This window comes from Hypanus sabinus, chromosome 4 (assembly GCF_030144855.1).
Source record: "Hypanus sabinus isolate sHypSab1 chromosome 4, sHypSab1.hap1, whole genome shotgun sequence".
NCBI classification, from domain to species: Eukaryota; Metazoa; Chordata; class Chondrichthyes; order Myliobatiformes; family Dasyatidae; genus Hypanus; species Hypanus sabinus.
In genome coordinates this window covers 824,412-837,833 of record NC_082709.1, presented here as the reverse complement: position 1 = coordinate 837,833, position 13,422 = coordinate 824,412, and the positions used below count along the sequence as shown (strand labels likewise).

The window sequence follows — 13,422 nt, the reverse complement described above, 5'->3', positions numbered from 1 at the left end:
ATGTAATCCAGTGTAGCTGTTCCCCTAGTGGGCTGAAGGATAAACTGCTCTAAAAATCTATCTAGTAGGCATTCAACAAATTCACTCTTTTGGGATCTATTACCAACCTGATTTCCCCAATCTACCTGCATGTTAAAATCTCCCAGGACTATCATAACATTGCCCTTTTTTACATGCCTTTTCTATTTCCTGTTGTAATCTATTCTGTGCATTCCTGCTACAGTTTGGAGGTTTGTATATAACTACCATCAGAGACCTTTACCTTTGCACTTACTTAGTTCAATGCTCAAGAGTTCAAAATCTTCCAATCCTGTGTCAAATTTTTCTATTGATTTGATGCAATTCTTTACCAGCAGAGCTGAGCCACACCTCCTCCTCCTCCTTTCCTAACCATCCGATGCAATGTGTCAACTTGGATATACAGTTCTCAACTATAACCATCCTTCAGCCACGATTCAGTGATGGCCACAGTATCATACCTGACAACCTGTAAAAGTGCAACAAGATCATCCACCCTATTTCTTATACTCCATGCATTGTGTACTTTATTTGCTACCCTTTTTGATTCTGCATCCCTAATACACTGATGCTCACCCTGCTAACTGCAATTTTGTCCTATCATCCACTTCTCCTCCGTAACAGTCTGACTGCACACTATCTTTCTTACAATAGACAATAGAATAGACAATAGGTGCAGAAGTAGACCATTCAGCCCCTTGAGTCTGCACCACCATTCTGAGATCATGGCTGATCATTCACTATCAATACCCAGTCCCTGCCTTGTCCCCATATCCCTTGATTCCCCTATCCATCAGATATCTATCTAGCTCCTTCTTGAAAGCATCCAGAGAATTGGCCTCCACCGTCTTCCGAGGCAGTGCATTCCACACCTCCACAACTCTCTGGGAGAAGAAGCTCTTCCTCAACTCTGTTTTAAATAACTGACCTCTTATTCTCAATCCATGCCCTCTGGTACTGGACTCTCCCAACATCTGGAACATATTTCCTGCCTCAATCCTATCAAATCCTTTAATTATCTTAAACATTTCAATCAGATCCCCTCTCAATCTCCTCAATTCCAGCGTGTACAAGCCCAATCTCTCCAATCTCTCTGCGTAAGACAGCCCTGCCATCCCAGGAATCAACCTAGTGAATCTACGCTGCACTTCCTCAATTGCCAGAATGTCCTTCCTTAAACCTGGAGACCAAAACTGTACACAATATTCCAGGTGTGGTCTCACCAGGGCCCTGTACAAATGCAAAAGGACATCCTTGCTCTTGTACTCAATTCCCCTTGTAACAAAGGCCAACATTCCATTTGCCCTCTTCACTGCCTGTTGCACTTGCTCATTCACCTTCATTGACTGGTGAACTAGGACTCCTAGGTCTCTTTGCATTTCTCCCTTACCTAACTTTACACTGTTCAGACAATACTCTGCCCTCTTGTTCCTGCTTCCAAAGTGGATAACTTCACATTTATTCACATTGAATGACATCTGCCAAGTATCTGCCCACTCACCTAGCCTATCCAAGTCTCCCTGTATTCTCCTAACGTCCTGTTCGCATGCCACACTGCCACCCAGTTTAGTATCGTCAGCAAACTTGCTGATATAGTTTTCAATGCCCTCATCTAAATCGTTGACATAAATTGTAAAGAGCTGTGGTCCCATTACAGAGCCCTGTGGTACCCCACTAGTCACCTCCAGCCAGTCCGAGAAAGACCCATTCACTGCTACCCTTTGCTTTCTATCTGCCAACCAGTTTTCTATCCATGTTGAAACCCTGCCCCCAATGCCATGAGCTCTGATTTTACTCACCAATCTCCTATGTGGCACCTTATCGAATGCCTTCTGAAAATCTAGGTACACAACATCCACTGGCTTACCCTCGTCTAACATCCGTGTTACACCCTCAAAAAAACTCCAACAGATTAGTCAAGCATGATTTGCCCTTGGTAAATCCATGCTGGCTCGGCCTAATCCAATTTCTGCCATCAAGATGTGCCACTATTTCGTCCTTAATAATGGACTCAAGCATCTTCCCCACGACTGACGTTAGGCTAACAGGGCGATAGTTCTCCGTTTTCTCCTTCCCTCCCTTCTTGAAAAGTGGGATAACATTAGCCACTCTCCAATCTTCAGGAACTGATCCTGAATCTAAGGAACATTGGAAAATGATTACCAATGCATCCGCAATTTCCTGAGCCACCTCTTTTAGAACCCTCGGATGCAGACCATCTGGACCCGGGGATTTATTAGCCTTCAGTCCTACCAGTCTACTCATCACAGTTTCTTTCCTAATGTCAATCTGTCTCAATTCCTCTGATGTCTTATGACCCTGGCCCATCCATACATCTGGGAGATTGCTTGTGTCCTCCCTGGTGAAGACAGATCTAAAGTATGCATTAAATTCTGTTGCCATTTCCCTGTTTCCCATAACAATTTCTCCCAATTCATTCTTCAAGGGGCCAACATTGTTCTTAACTATCTTCTTTCTCTTCACATAGCTAAAAAAGCTTTTGCTATCCCCTTTTATATTCCTGGCTAGACTGAGCTCATACCTGATTTTTTTCTCTCCGTATTGCTTTTTTAGTTAAGATCTGCTGTTCCTTAAAACTTTCCCAATCATCTGTATTCCCACTCATCTTAGCCCTGTCATACTTCTTTTTCTTTAATGCTATACAATCTCTGACTTCCTTTGTCAACCACTGTGGCCCCTTCCCCCTCTTTGAATCCTTCCTTCTCATTGGAATGAACTGCTTTTGCATCTTTTGTATTATCCCCAAGAATATCTGCCACTGCTGATCCACTGTCTTTCCTGCCAGGGCATCCGCCCATTTAACTTTGGCCAGCTCTTCCCTCATGGCTCCGTAGTCTCCTTTATTTAATTGCAACACTGACACCTCTGATCTGCCCTTATCCCTCTCAAATTGTAGATAAAAACTTATCATGTTATGATCACTACTTGCTAATGGCTCCTTTACTTCAAGATCACTTATCAATTCCTGTTCATTACACATCACCAAGTCCAAAATAGCCTCGTTCCTGTTTGGCTCAAGCACAAGCTGTTCCAAAAATACATCCCTTAGACACTCCACAAACTCCCTATCCTGGGGTCCAGCACCTACCTGATTCTCCCAGTTCACCTGCATGTTGAAATCTCCCATAACGATTGCATTACCTTTAGCACATGCCAATGTTAACTCCCTAATCAACTTGTACCCAATATCCACGCTACTGTTTGGGGGCCTGTACACAACACCCATTAGGGTCTTTTTACCCTTACTGTTCCTCAGCTCAATCCACACAGACTCTACTTCCCCTGTTCCCAAGTCACCTCTTGCTAAGGACTGAATCTCATTCCTCACCAACAGGGCCACCCCACCCCCTCTTCCCATATTTCTGTCTCTACGATAGCACGTATACCCTGGTACACTCAATTCCCAGGCCTGATCCCCTTGCAGCCATGTCTCCGTTATCCCGACAATATCGTAGTTCCCCATTTTCATCTGAGCTTCAAGCTCATCTGTCTTATTTCTGACACTATGCGCATTCAAGTATAGAATTCTGAGCCCATTCCTCCTCTCTTTGCTTAAAACACTGTCTACTGTACCTAACCCAGCTCCTTGAACTTCCATCGGGCTAATTGTACCCTGAATTTTGATGACCTTCTCAAGATCACCCAAACCTTCTACACATTTAACCCCATGCTCCTTCTGACCAACCCTCTGGCTCTGGATCCCTGCTCCCTGCACATCTAGTTTAAACCCCCCCGAGCAGCACTGGCAAACACTCCTGCAAGAATGTTAGTACCCCTCCGGTTCAAATGTAGACCGTCCCTTCGAAACAGATCCCAATGTCCCTGGAACAAAGACCAATTATCCAAAAACCTGAACCCTTCCTTCCTGCACCATGCTCTCAGCCTCGTATTGATGTGCATAATCATTCTATTCTTCGCCTCACTCGCACGTGGCACAGGTAGCAATCCCGAGATTGTCACCCTGGAGGTCCTGCCTTTCAGCTTCACTCCTAACTCCCTGAACTCTCTAAGCAGGACCCCCTCACTCACCTTACCTACATCGTTGGTCCCTACATGGACCACTACATCTGGGTTCATGCCCTCATTCTCAAGAATAGCCTGCACCCGATCTGAGATATCCCGGACCCTGGCACCAGGGAGGCAACATACCATCCGAGACTCCTGATCTGCCTCACAAAACCTCCTATCTGCCCCCCTGACTATAGAATCCCCTAAAACTATCGCTCTCTTCTCTTCCCTCCTCCCCTTTCTAGTTGAGGGTTCAACCTCTGTGCCAGAGGCAGGACCACTACAACTCATTCCTGGTAGGTCATCCCCATCAACAGTATCCAGTACGGTATACTTATTGTTAATGGGAATGGCCGCAGGGGTGCTCTGCTCTCTCTGCCTGCGCCCCCTGCCTCTCTGGACCGTCACCCGTCTGCCTACTTCTTGGTTTTTTTGTGTGACTACCTCCTGATAACTCCTATCTATCTCTGCCTCTGCCTCCCGAATGATCCGTAGTTCATCCAGCTCCAGCTCCAACTCCCTAACTCGGGCTGATAGGAGCTGCAGCTGGACGCACCTCTTGCAGGTGTGGTCATCAGGGACAACTGTGTTGACCCTGACTTCCCACATACTGCATACGGAGCACACCACTGCTCTGACTGTCTCCCCCATACCTGAACTGAAATAATAGAATAAGTCTAAAAAGCACCTATCGACCTTACCTTCTTCCCCTCTGCGAGCAGTCACACAGGCTTACCGAAGTCCCCTTACGCCGAAGCCCACTTAGCCAAAGCCCAGGACTCTGCTTCCACGGACTCCGCTGCCCGCTCTAAAAAGAAGTCCTGCCTTTTAAAGTGCGCACTCGACGCTGACGTCACTCGCGCCTGCGCAGTTCTCCCTCCTCCACATGTATTGACCAGGTAGGCTTAAATCCTACCTACACGGTCGAATTCTCTGAGCTCCCAGCTGAATCACAAGCTGTAACTTGCTCCCGATTGCTTGCTTACCATCTGTCCTATCCTGAGTCTCTTCACTCCGGTTTCCACCCCCTGCCAAATTAGTTTAAACGCTCCCCAACAGCTCTAACAAACCTGCCCGTGAGAATATTGGACCCCCTTGAGTTCAGGTGCAGGTCATATCTCTCCCAGAAGAGATCCTAATGATCCAAGAACCTGAAGCCCTGCTCCCTGCACCAGCTAATGTATTTAGCTGCCAAATTATCCTATTTCTACCCTCACTGGTACATGACATTGCAGAGGTCGCAATCCAGAAATTACTACCTTGGAAGTTTTGCTTCTCAGCTTTCTGCCCAGCTTTCTGAATTCTCTCTTAAGGACCTCATTGCTTTTCCTTCCTATGCCATTTGTACCTATATGTATACAAAGACATCTGGCTGCTTTCCTTCCCTCTCCAAAATACACCAGTGTGCGAATAGAAAACTTCTAATTCCACTTGGTGATGATGTATTCTGTGGTCTTAAACAATTCTGATCATTTTCTGTTATATGGTGACCTACTGTATATTGAAATTTGCCTATTTACTTAAGACGGTATCAATGGCTAATTCAGTTGTGTCAGCTGTCATTGTTAGTACAGGGTATTTCTGCCCATTTCTTGTAAAGCATCAATATTACTGTCTTTAATATTAGCTTTTAGGCATTAAGACATTGAAAATATTTTGGATTGTGATGTAACGTATCATCTAGTATTTGAGTTTGTCTTTATTTTAGACCACACACAATACTGTGCGAAAGTCTACGGCATATATAGCTAGTGTATCTGATACTTTTGCACAGCATTGTATTTGTCAACATGCAGCATAGAGCAAGTTTGTAAATCTGGTAGAGCAAAGGCAGTTTGGGAATGGCGAGGGTGGAGTACTGTGGGAAGGATGTCGGATGAAGGAGTTCCGGGTTGGGGACTGGGTGGTGAGGGTACAGACACACCCAACCCTGAGACAGGAGGAATGGTTATTTGATTTCAAACAGTTGGTTTATCGATAATTTCAGAATGATTCTGGTGGTTCCTCTCCTACCCTTCCATTGGCCCATACTTTGGTTTCCATTAGGTAAAGTCCCTCACCCCATCCAATTATAGATCATGGCCTGTTTTTGATAAACCTTAATCAGCGCTTTGGTCGAGGAATTTGTTTCTGTTCTTTCTACCATGTGGTGTGAAGCTTGGAAGTTTACACCATTGTAAAAGTAAAGTTCATGTTTGAAAAGATGCAGCTGAAATATAGCAACTGCATAATTTTAAAAAAATCTGATCCCTTAGTGGTGATAGCATTTATTGATGGATCATTGTAGAGTTAAGTGAATTGAGTAATTATGTATTTTAAATTAGTCAGGTGGCCCTGTTTGTGCAAATTCAACAAAGGTCGCGGCGAATGTACGTCGGTGTATGCGAAGGCCCTGGTATCCGGACAGATTTTGAAATGGTTCATCTTCGGAAAGCACCAAATCAGTATAATCATCTGTCAGGTCTTCTGGATGTTTTTAAATCCAAGATTGTAAGTATTTTTAGATACGGGAATCTGCTTTACAGTATATAACTGGAATCACAAAATTTTGCAATATTGAACAAAGTTGTTTTGCCCGCCGTATGTTCGTAGTCACTTCGAAAAATAAACCAGTTAGTCTTAGCCCAGACTTTCTCTGTATTCTTTCAGATTTTCCACTGATTATTAATAATATTCTGAATTCTGCTTCAAATCTAATGAAGTTAATTTTTAATGGTGGGAAACATTAGCCTAGTCTTAATAAATGGAGCTTAGTGAGTAAAACTACATAGAACACAGAAACATAGAAGACATACAGCACAATACAAGCCCTTTGGCCCACAACGAACATGTCCCTACCTTAGAACTACCTAGGCTTTACCCATAGCCCTCTATTTTTCTAAGCTCAATGTAGCCACCCAGGAGTCTCTTAAAAGACCCTATCGTTACTGCCGCCACCGCTGCCAGCAGCCCATTCCACGCACTCACCACTCTCTGTGTTTATTAAAAAAAACAACTTACCCCTGACATCTCCTCTGTACCTACTTCCAAGCATCTTAAAACTATGCCCTCTCATGCTAGCCATTTCAGCCCTGGGGAAAAGGCTCTGACTATCCACACGATCAATGCCTCTCATTATCTTGCACACCTCTATCAGGTCACCTCTCATCCTCCGTCGCTCCAAAGAAAAAAGGCTGAGTTCACTCAACCTATTCTCATAAGGCATGCTCTGCATTCTAGGCAACATCCTTGTAAATCTCCTCTGCACCCTTTCTGTGGTTTCCACATGCTTCCTGTAGTGAGGCGACCAGAATTGAGCACAGTACTCCAAGTGGGGTCTGATCAGGGTCCTATGTAGCTGCAACATTACCTCTCAGCTCTGAAACTCAATCCCACGATTGATGAAGGTCAATGCACCATATGTCTTCTTAACTACAGGGTCAACCTGCATGGCAGCTTTGAGTGTCCTGTGGACTCGGACCCCAAGATCACTCTGATCCTACACACTGCCAAGAGTCTTACCATTAATGCTATATTCTGCCATCATATTTGACCTACCAAATGAACCACTTCACACTTATCTGGGTTGAACTCCATCTACCACTTCTCAGCTCAGTTTTGTATCCTATCAGTGCCCCATTGTAACCTCTTGACAGCCCTCCACACCATTCACAACATCCTGAATCTTTGTATCATCAGCAAATATACTAACCCATCCCTCCGCTTCCTCATCCAGGTCATTTGTAAGAATCACCAAGAGTAGGGGTCCCAGAGCAGATCCCTGAGGCACACCAGTGGTGTCCGACCTCCATGCAGAATATGACCCGTCTACAACCACTCTTTGCATTCTGTGGGCAAGCCAGTTCTGGATCCACAAAGCAATGTCCCCTTTGATCCCATGCCTCCTTACTCTCTCAAAAAGCCTTGCATGGGGTACCTTATCAAATGCCTTACTAAAATCCATATACACTACATCTACTGCTCTACCTTCGTAAATGTGTTTAATCACTTCCTCAAAAAATTCAATCAGTCTTGTAAGGCATGACCTGCCTTTGACAAAGCCATACTGACTGTTCCTAATCATGTTACGCCTCTCCAAATGTTCATAAATCCTGCCTCTCAGGATCTTCTCCATCAACTTACCAACCACTGACGTAAGACTCACTGGACTATAATTTCCTGGGCTATCTCTACTCCCTTTCTTGAATAAGGGGAGAATATCCACAGCCCTCCAATCCTCTGGAACCTCTCCCATTCTCATTGATGATGCAAAGGTCGTTGCCAGAAACTCAGCAGTCTCCTACCTCGCTTCCCATAGTTGCCTGGGGTACAACCCATCTGGTCCAGGTGACTTATTCAACTTGATGCTTTCCAAAAGCTCCTGCACATCCCTTTTCTTAATATCTACATGCTCAAGCTTTTCAGTCCACTGCAAGTCATCCCTACAATTGCCAAGATCCTTTTCCATAGTGAATACTGAAGCAAAGTATTCATTGAGTACTTCCACTAATTCCTCCGGTTGCATACACACTTTTCCATTGTCACACTTGATTGGTCCTATTCTCTCACGTCTTATCCTCCTGCTATGTGTTGGCGCGTGGCTTAGTGGATAAGAAATCGGACTAGTGATCTGAAAGTCACTGGTTCGAGCCTCAGCTTAGGCAACGTGTTGTGTCCTTGCGAAAGGCACTTAACACCACATTGCTCTGTGATGACACCTGTGCCAAGCTGCTTGGGTCCTAGTGCCCTTCCCTTGGACAACATCGGTGGTGTGGAGAGAGAAAGGCTTACAGCTTGGGCAACTGCAGGTCTCCCATACAACCCTGCCCAGGCCTGCGCCCTGGAAACCTTCCAAGGTGCAAATCCATGGTCTCACGAAACTCACAGATGCCTAGCCTCCTGTTCACATACTTGTAGAGTGCCTTGGGGTTTTCCTTAATCCTGTCCACCAAGGCCTTCTTATGGCCCCTTCTGGCTCTCCTAATTTCATTCTTAAGCTCCTTCCTGCTAGCATTATCTTTTAGATTCATATCACTACCAAGCTTTTTGAACTTTTCGTAAGGTCTTCTTTTCTTCTTGACTAGATTTACAACAGCCTTTGTACACCACAGATCTTGTACCCTACCATCCTTTCCATGTGTCATTGGAACATACCTACTCAGAACCCCATGCAAATATCCCCTGAACATATACCACATTTCTTCTGTACATTTCCCTGAGAACATCTGTTTCCAATTTATGCTTACAAGTTCCTGCCTGATAGCCTTGTATTGTCCCTTACCCCAATTAAACGTTTCCCTAACTTGTCTGTTCCTATCCCTCTCTGATGCTATGGTAAAGGAGATAGAATTGTGATCACTATCTCCAAAATGCTCTCCCACTGACACCTGACCAGGTTGATTTCCCAATACCAGATCAAGTACAGCCTGTCCTCTAGTTGGCTTATCTACTTATTGTGTCAAGAAACCATCCTGAACACACCAATCTACCTAAATGTTAAAATCTCCCATGACTATCGTAACATTGCCCTTTTTCACATGCCTTTTCTATTTCCTGTTGTAATCTGTAGTCTGCATTCCTGCTACTTTTTGGAGGCTTGTATATAACTACCATCAGAGACCTTTACCCTTGCACTTTCTTAGTTCAATGCTCAAGGGTTCAAAATCTTCCAATCCTGTGTCAAATTTTTCTATTGATTTGATGCAATTCTTTACCAGCAGAGCCGAGCCACACCTCCTCCTCCTCCTTTCCTAACCATCCGATACAATGTGTCAACTTGGATATACAGTTCTCAACTATAACCATCCTTCAGCCACTATTCAGTGATGGCCACAGTATCATACCTGACAACCTGTAAAAGTGCAACAAGATCATCCACCCTATTTCTTATACTCCATGCATTGAGTACTTTATTTGCTACCCTTTTTGATTTTGCATCTCTAATACACTGATGTTCACCCTGCTAGCTGCAATTTTGTCTTATCATTCACTTACCCTCCCTAACAGTCCAACTGCACCTAACAAACTCTACCCCGTCTAAACCCCTCACTCTTGGGAGATGCCTGTCGATATTTGGGGAATTCAAATACCCAACCACAATAACCCTGTTGTTATTACTCCTTTTTAGAATCTGTTTCCCTATCTGCTCCTCAATGTCCCTCTTACTATTGGGTGTTCTATAAAAAAAACATCCAGTATTGTTATTGACCCTTTCCTATTTCTAACTTCCGCCTACAGAGACTCCGTAGACAACCCCTCCATGAGTTCCTCCTTTTCTACGACCATGACACTATCTCTGATAAACAGTATCACATCCCCACCGCTTTTGCCTCCCTCTCTATCCTTTCTGAAACATCTAGTCTGGCACTTGTTGAAGCCATTCCTGCCCACGCACCATCATGTAGTGGTCACAACATCATAGCTCCAAGTACTGATCCACGCTCTAAGCTCATCCACTTTATTCACGATACTCCTCGCATTAAAATAGACACATTTCAAACCATCGGATTGAGTGCGTCCCTTCTCTATCACCTGCCTATCCTCCCTTTCCTTCATCCAGTTTGGTTCCCACTCCGCAACAATTCTAGTTTAAACTCTCCCCAATAGCCTTGGCAAACCTTCCCACCCGTATATTGGTCCATCTTGGATTCAAGTGCAACCCATCCTTTTTATACAAAAGCTGTCCCAGAGCCTGGCTTTTATGCTGCGGTACTGTTTCCCGAATGGTAGCAGCTGGAACTGTTTGTGGTTGGAGTGACTCAGGTCCCCAATGATCCTTTGGACTCTTTTTACACACCTGTCTTTGTAAATGTCCTGAATAGTGGGAAGTTCACATCTATAAATGTGCTGGGCTGTTCGCACCACTCTCTGCACAGTCCCATGATTAAGCTAAGTATAGTTCCCATATCAAAGGTCCAGTTTACAGTCAGAGATATGTATACAATATAATCCTGAAATGCTTTTTCTTTGCAACCATCTACAAAAACAGAGTGCCCTAAAGAATGAATGACAGATGTTAGAACCCCAAAGTCCCCCCCCCGAGCTCCCTTCTATCCCACGTGTAAGCGGCAGCAAGCAACAATCCCCCTCCCCCCCCCCCAGTTGGCAAAAAAAAGCATTGGCACCTGCCACTGAGCACACAAACCTGAGCAAAGCAATAGCAAAATCTCAGATTTCCAATACCCCAAAAACTTGGTGTTTCACCCGGTATATGACATACTACAGGTTCTCTCTCATCCTAATGAGGGAGAAGAAGGTGTCTCCATTTTCCCAGCAAGCAGAATGACAGCAAACAACTCACTGGTTTACAATGTTAAAAGTCCATTACACCACTTTTTTTGAGCTCTGGGCCTGAAGATCTCAAAGTTTGGGCAGTGATGCAGCCAGTCAGGATGCTCTCAATTGTGCCTCTGTAGAAAGTTCTTAGGATTTCTATACCAAACTTCTTCTGAGGTGAAAGTGACATTGTTGTGCCTTTTTCACCACACAGCTGGTGCGTACAGACAACGTGAGATCCCCGGTGATGTGGATGCCGAGGAGCTTAAAGCTGTTTACTCTCATATCTGAACCCCAGATCCATTGATGTCTGGTGCCTGTCTCCATTCCTCCTGTTGTCCACAACCAATTCCTTTTGTTTTTGCGTTGAGGGAGAGGTTGTTCTCTTGACAGTACTGTGTCAGGGTGTAATTCTTCTCTGTAGGCTGCCTTGTTATTATTTGAGATAAGGCTAATCAATGTAGTATCATCAGCAAATTTAATTAGCAGTTTGGAGCTGTGGGTGGCGACACAGTCATGGGCATACACAGAGTTAAGGAGAGAGCTTAGGACATAGCCCTGAGGGGCACCTGTGTTGTGGGTCAGATGGGTAGTGTAAGGGAGCCCACTCTTCCACCTGCCAGTGATCTGACAAGAAGTTCAGGATCCAGCAGCGCAAGGCAAGGTGAAGGCCGAGATGTCTGCGCTTCTTGTCAAGCCTGGAGGGAATTGTGGTGTTGAATGTTGGTTTGTAGTCCAAGAACAGCATTCTCACATAGGCATCCGTCTCCAGATGAGTAAAGATGGTGTGCAGAGCTGTGGCTATTGCGTCATCTGTCGATTGGTTGTGTCGGTAGGTGAATTGTAGGGGCCCATTGTGGGTGGTAGCATGCTACAGATGTAGTCTTTGACCAGCCTCTCAAAGCATATGCTTATTATTGAGGTGACTGTGAAAGGATGCCAGTTGTTCAGACATGGTACATTTTGTTGATTTGACTTTGTTTTACAGAAAATCATGATTTTCTCGGAACACAAACCTTCAGTTGTAACAAGGTAGTCATGCCAGAGATTAGTAGATTTTGGGTATGATTGGTAGGTAGAACAATGGGGGAATGACTTAAAGACAGAGCATCACCCATTTAGAAATGATAGGAATTGTGTGATACAGGGCCATTATAGGGGAATGACATTAAAATCGAACATCACCCATTATCTTATTGAATGGTGGAAGATGCCTTATACCTCATGGTTGATTCCTGCTTCTGTTTCTAATCCTGACGAGCATTATTTCATTAGCTAAGCTTATGTTCGTGTGAGATTTTAAATGGTATTGGAATCAAATAGCCCACTAATTTGGTCTCTTTCTATTTTATCTTTTAGGGGTGCCCTTTGACGCCTTTGCCCCCAATAAACGTAGCTATTCGGTTTACTTATATCCTTCAAGATTGGCAGCAGTATTCTTGGCCTCAGCAACCACCAGGTAGGATTTTCCATGTTGTAATTTTAAAACTTGCAATTGCACATGATTCTTGGAGCAACAGAGGATGAGAGGTGACCTGATGTAGGTGTATAAGGTGATGAGAGGCATTGATGTGTGTGGATAGACAGAGGCTTTTTCCTAGGGCTGAAATGGTTGCCACAAGGGGGCGCAGTTTTCAGGTGCTGGGGAGTAGGTACAGCGGAGTTTTTTTACACAAAGTGGCAAGTACGTGGGATGTACCACGCCGGCAACAGTGGTGGAGGCGGATACGATAGGGTCTCTGAAGAGACTTCTGGACAGATACATGGAGCTAAGAGAAATAGAGGGCTATAGGTAAGCCTAGTAATTTCTAAGGTAGAGACATGTTCGGCATAACTTTGTGGTCGGAAGGGCCTGTATTATGCTGTAGGTTTTCTATGTTTCTATGATAAAGTTCAAGTATTCAGACTATATCTACTTCAATGGTAAATTAGTTTATTATTGCCACATATACAGTACAGTGAGAAACTATTATGTCATCTGTATAAATTATTTCATTACAACAGTACATTGAGTATTACAGGAGGAGACAGGATATTTATCCTTTATTTAGGTGAACCATACCCTCTGAGAGAGAGTTAAGTGCACCAAGTTCCTGAGAGTTCACATCACAGGTGGCTTCA

At 44.3% G+C, this 13,422-nt stretch overlaps 1 protein-coding gene across 1 annotated transcript in view; it reads left to right on the top strand.

The window, feature by feature from the left end:
* Positions 1-13,422, top strand: part of rab3gap1 (RAB3 GTPase activating protein subunit 1) — a 149,563-nt gene that overhangs the window by 55,892 nt on the left and 80,249 nt on the right. Inside the window, exons 7-8 of the mRNA XM_059966259.1 lie at positions 6,372-6,537; positions 12,661-12,760. Coding sequence (XP_059822242.1) covers positions 6,372-6,537; positions 12,661-12,760 — 266 coding nt within the window. The remainder of the gene's footprint in view (positions 1-6,371; positions 6,538-12,660; positions 12,761-13,422) is intronic.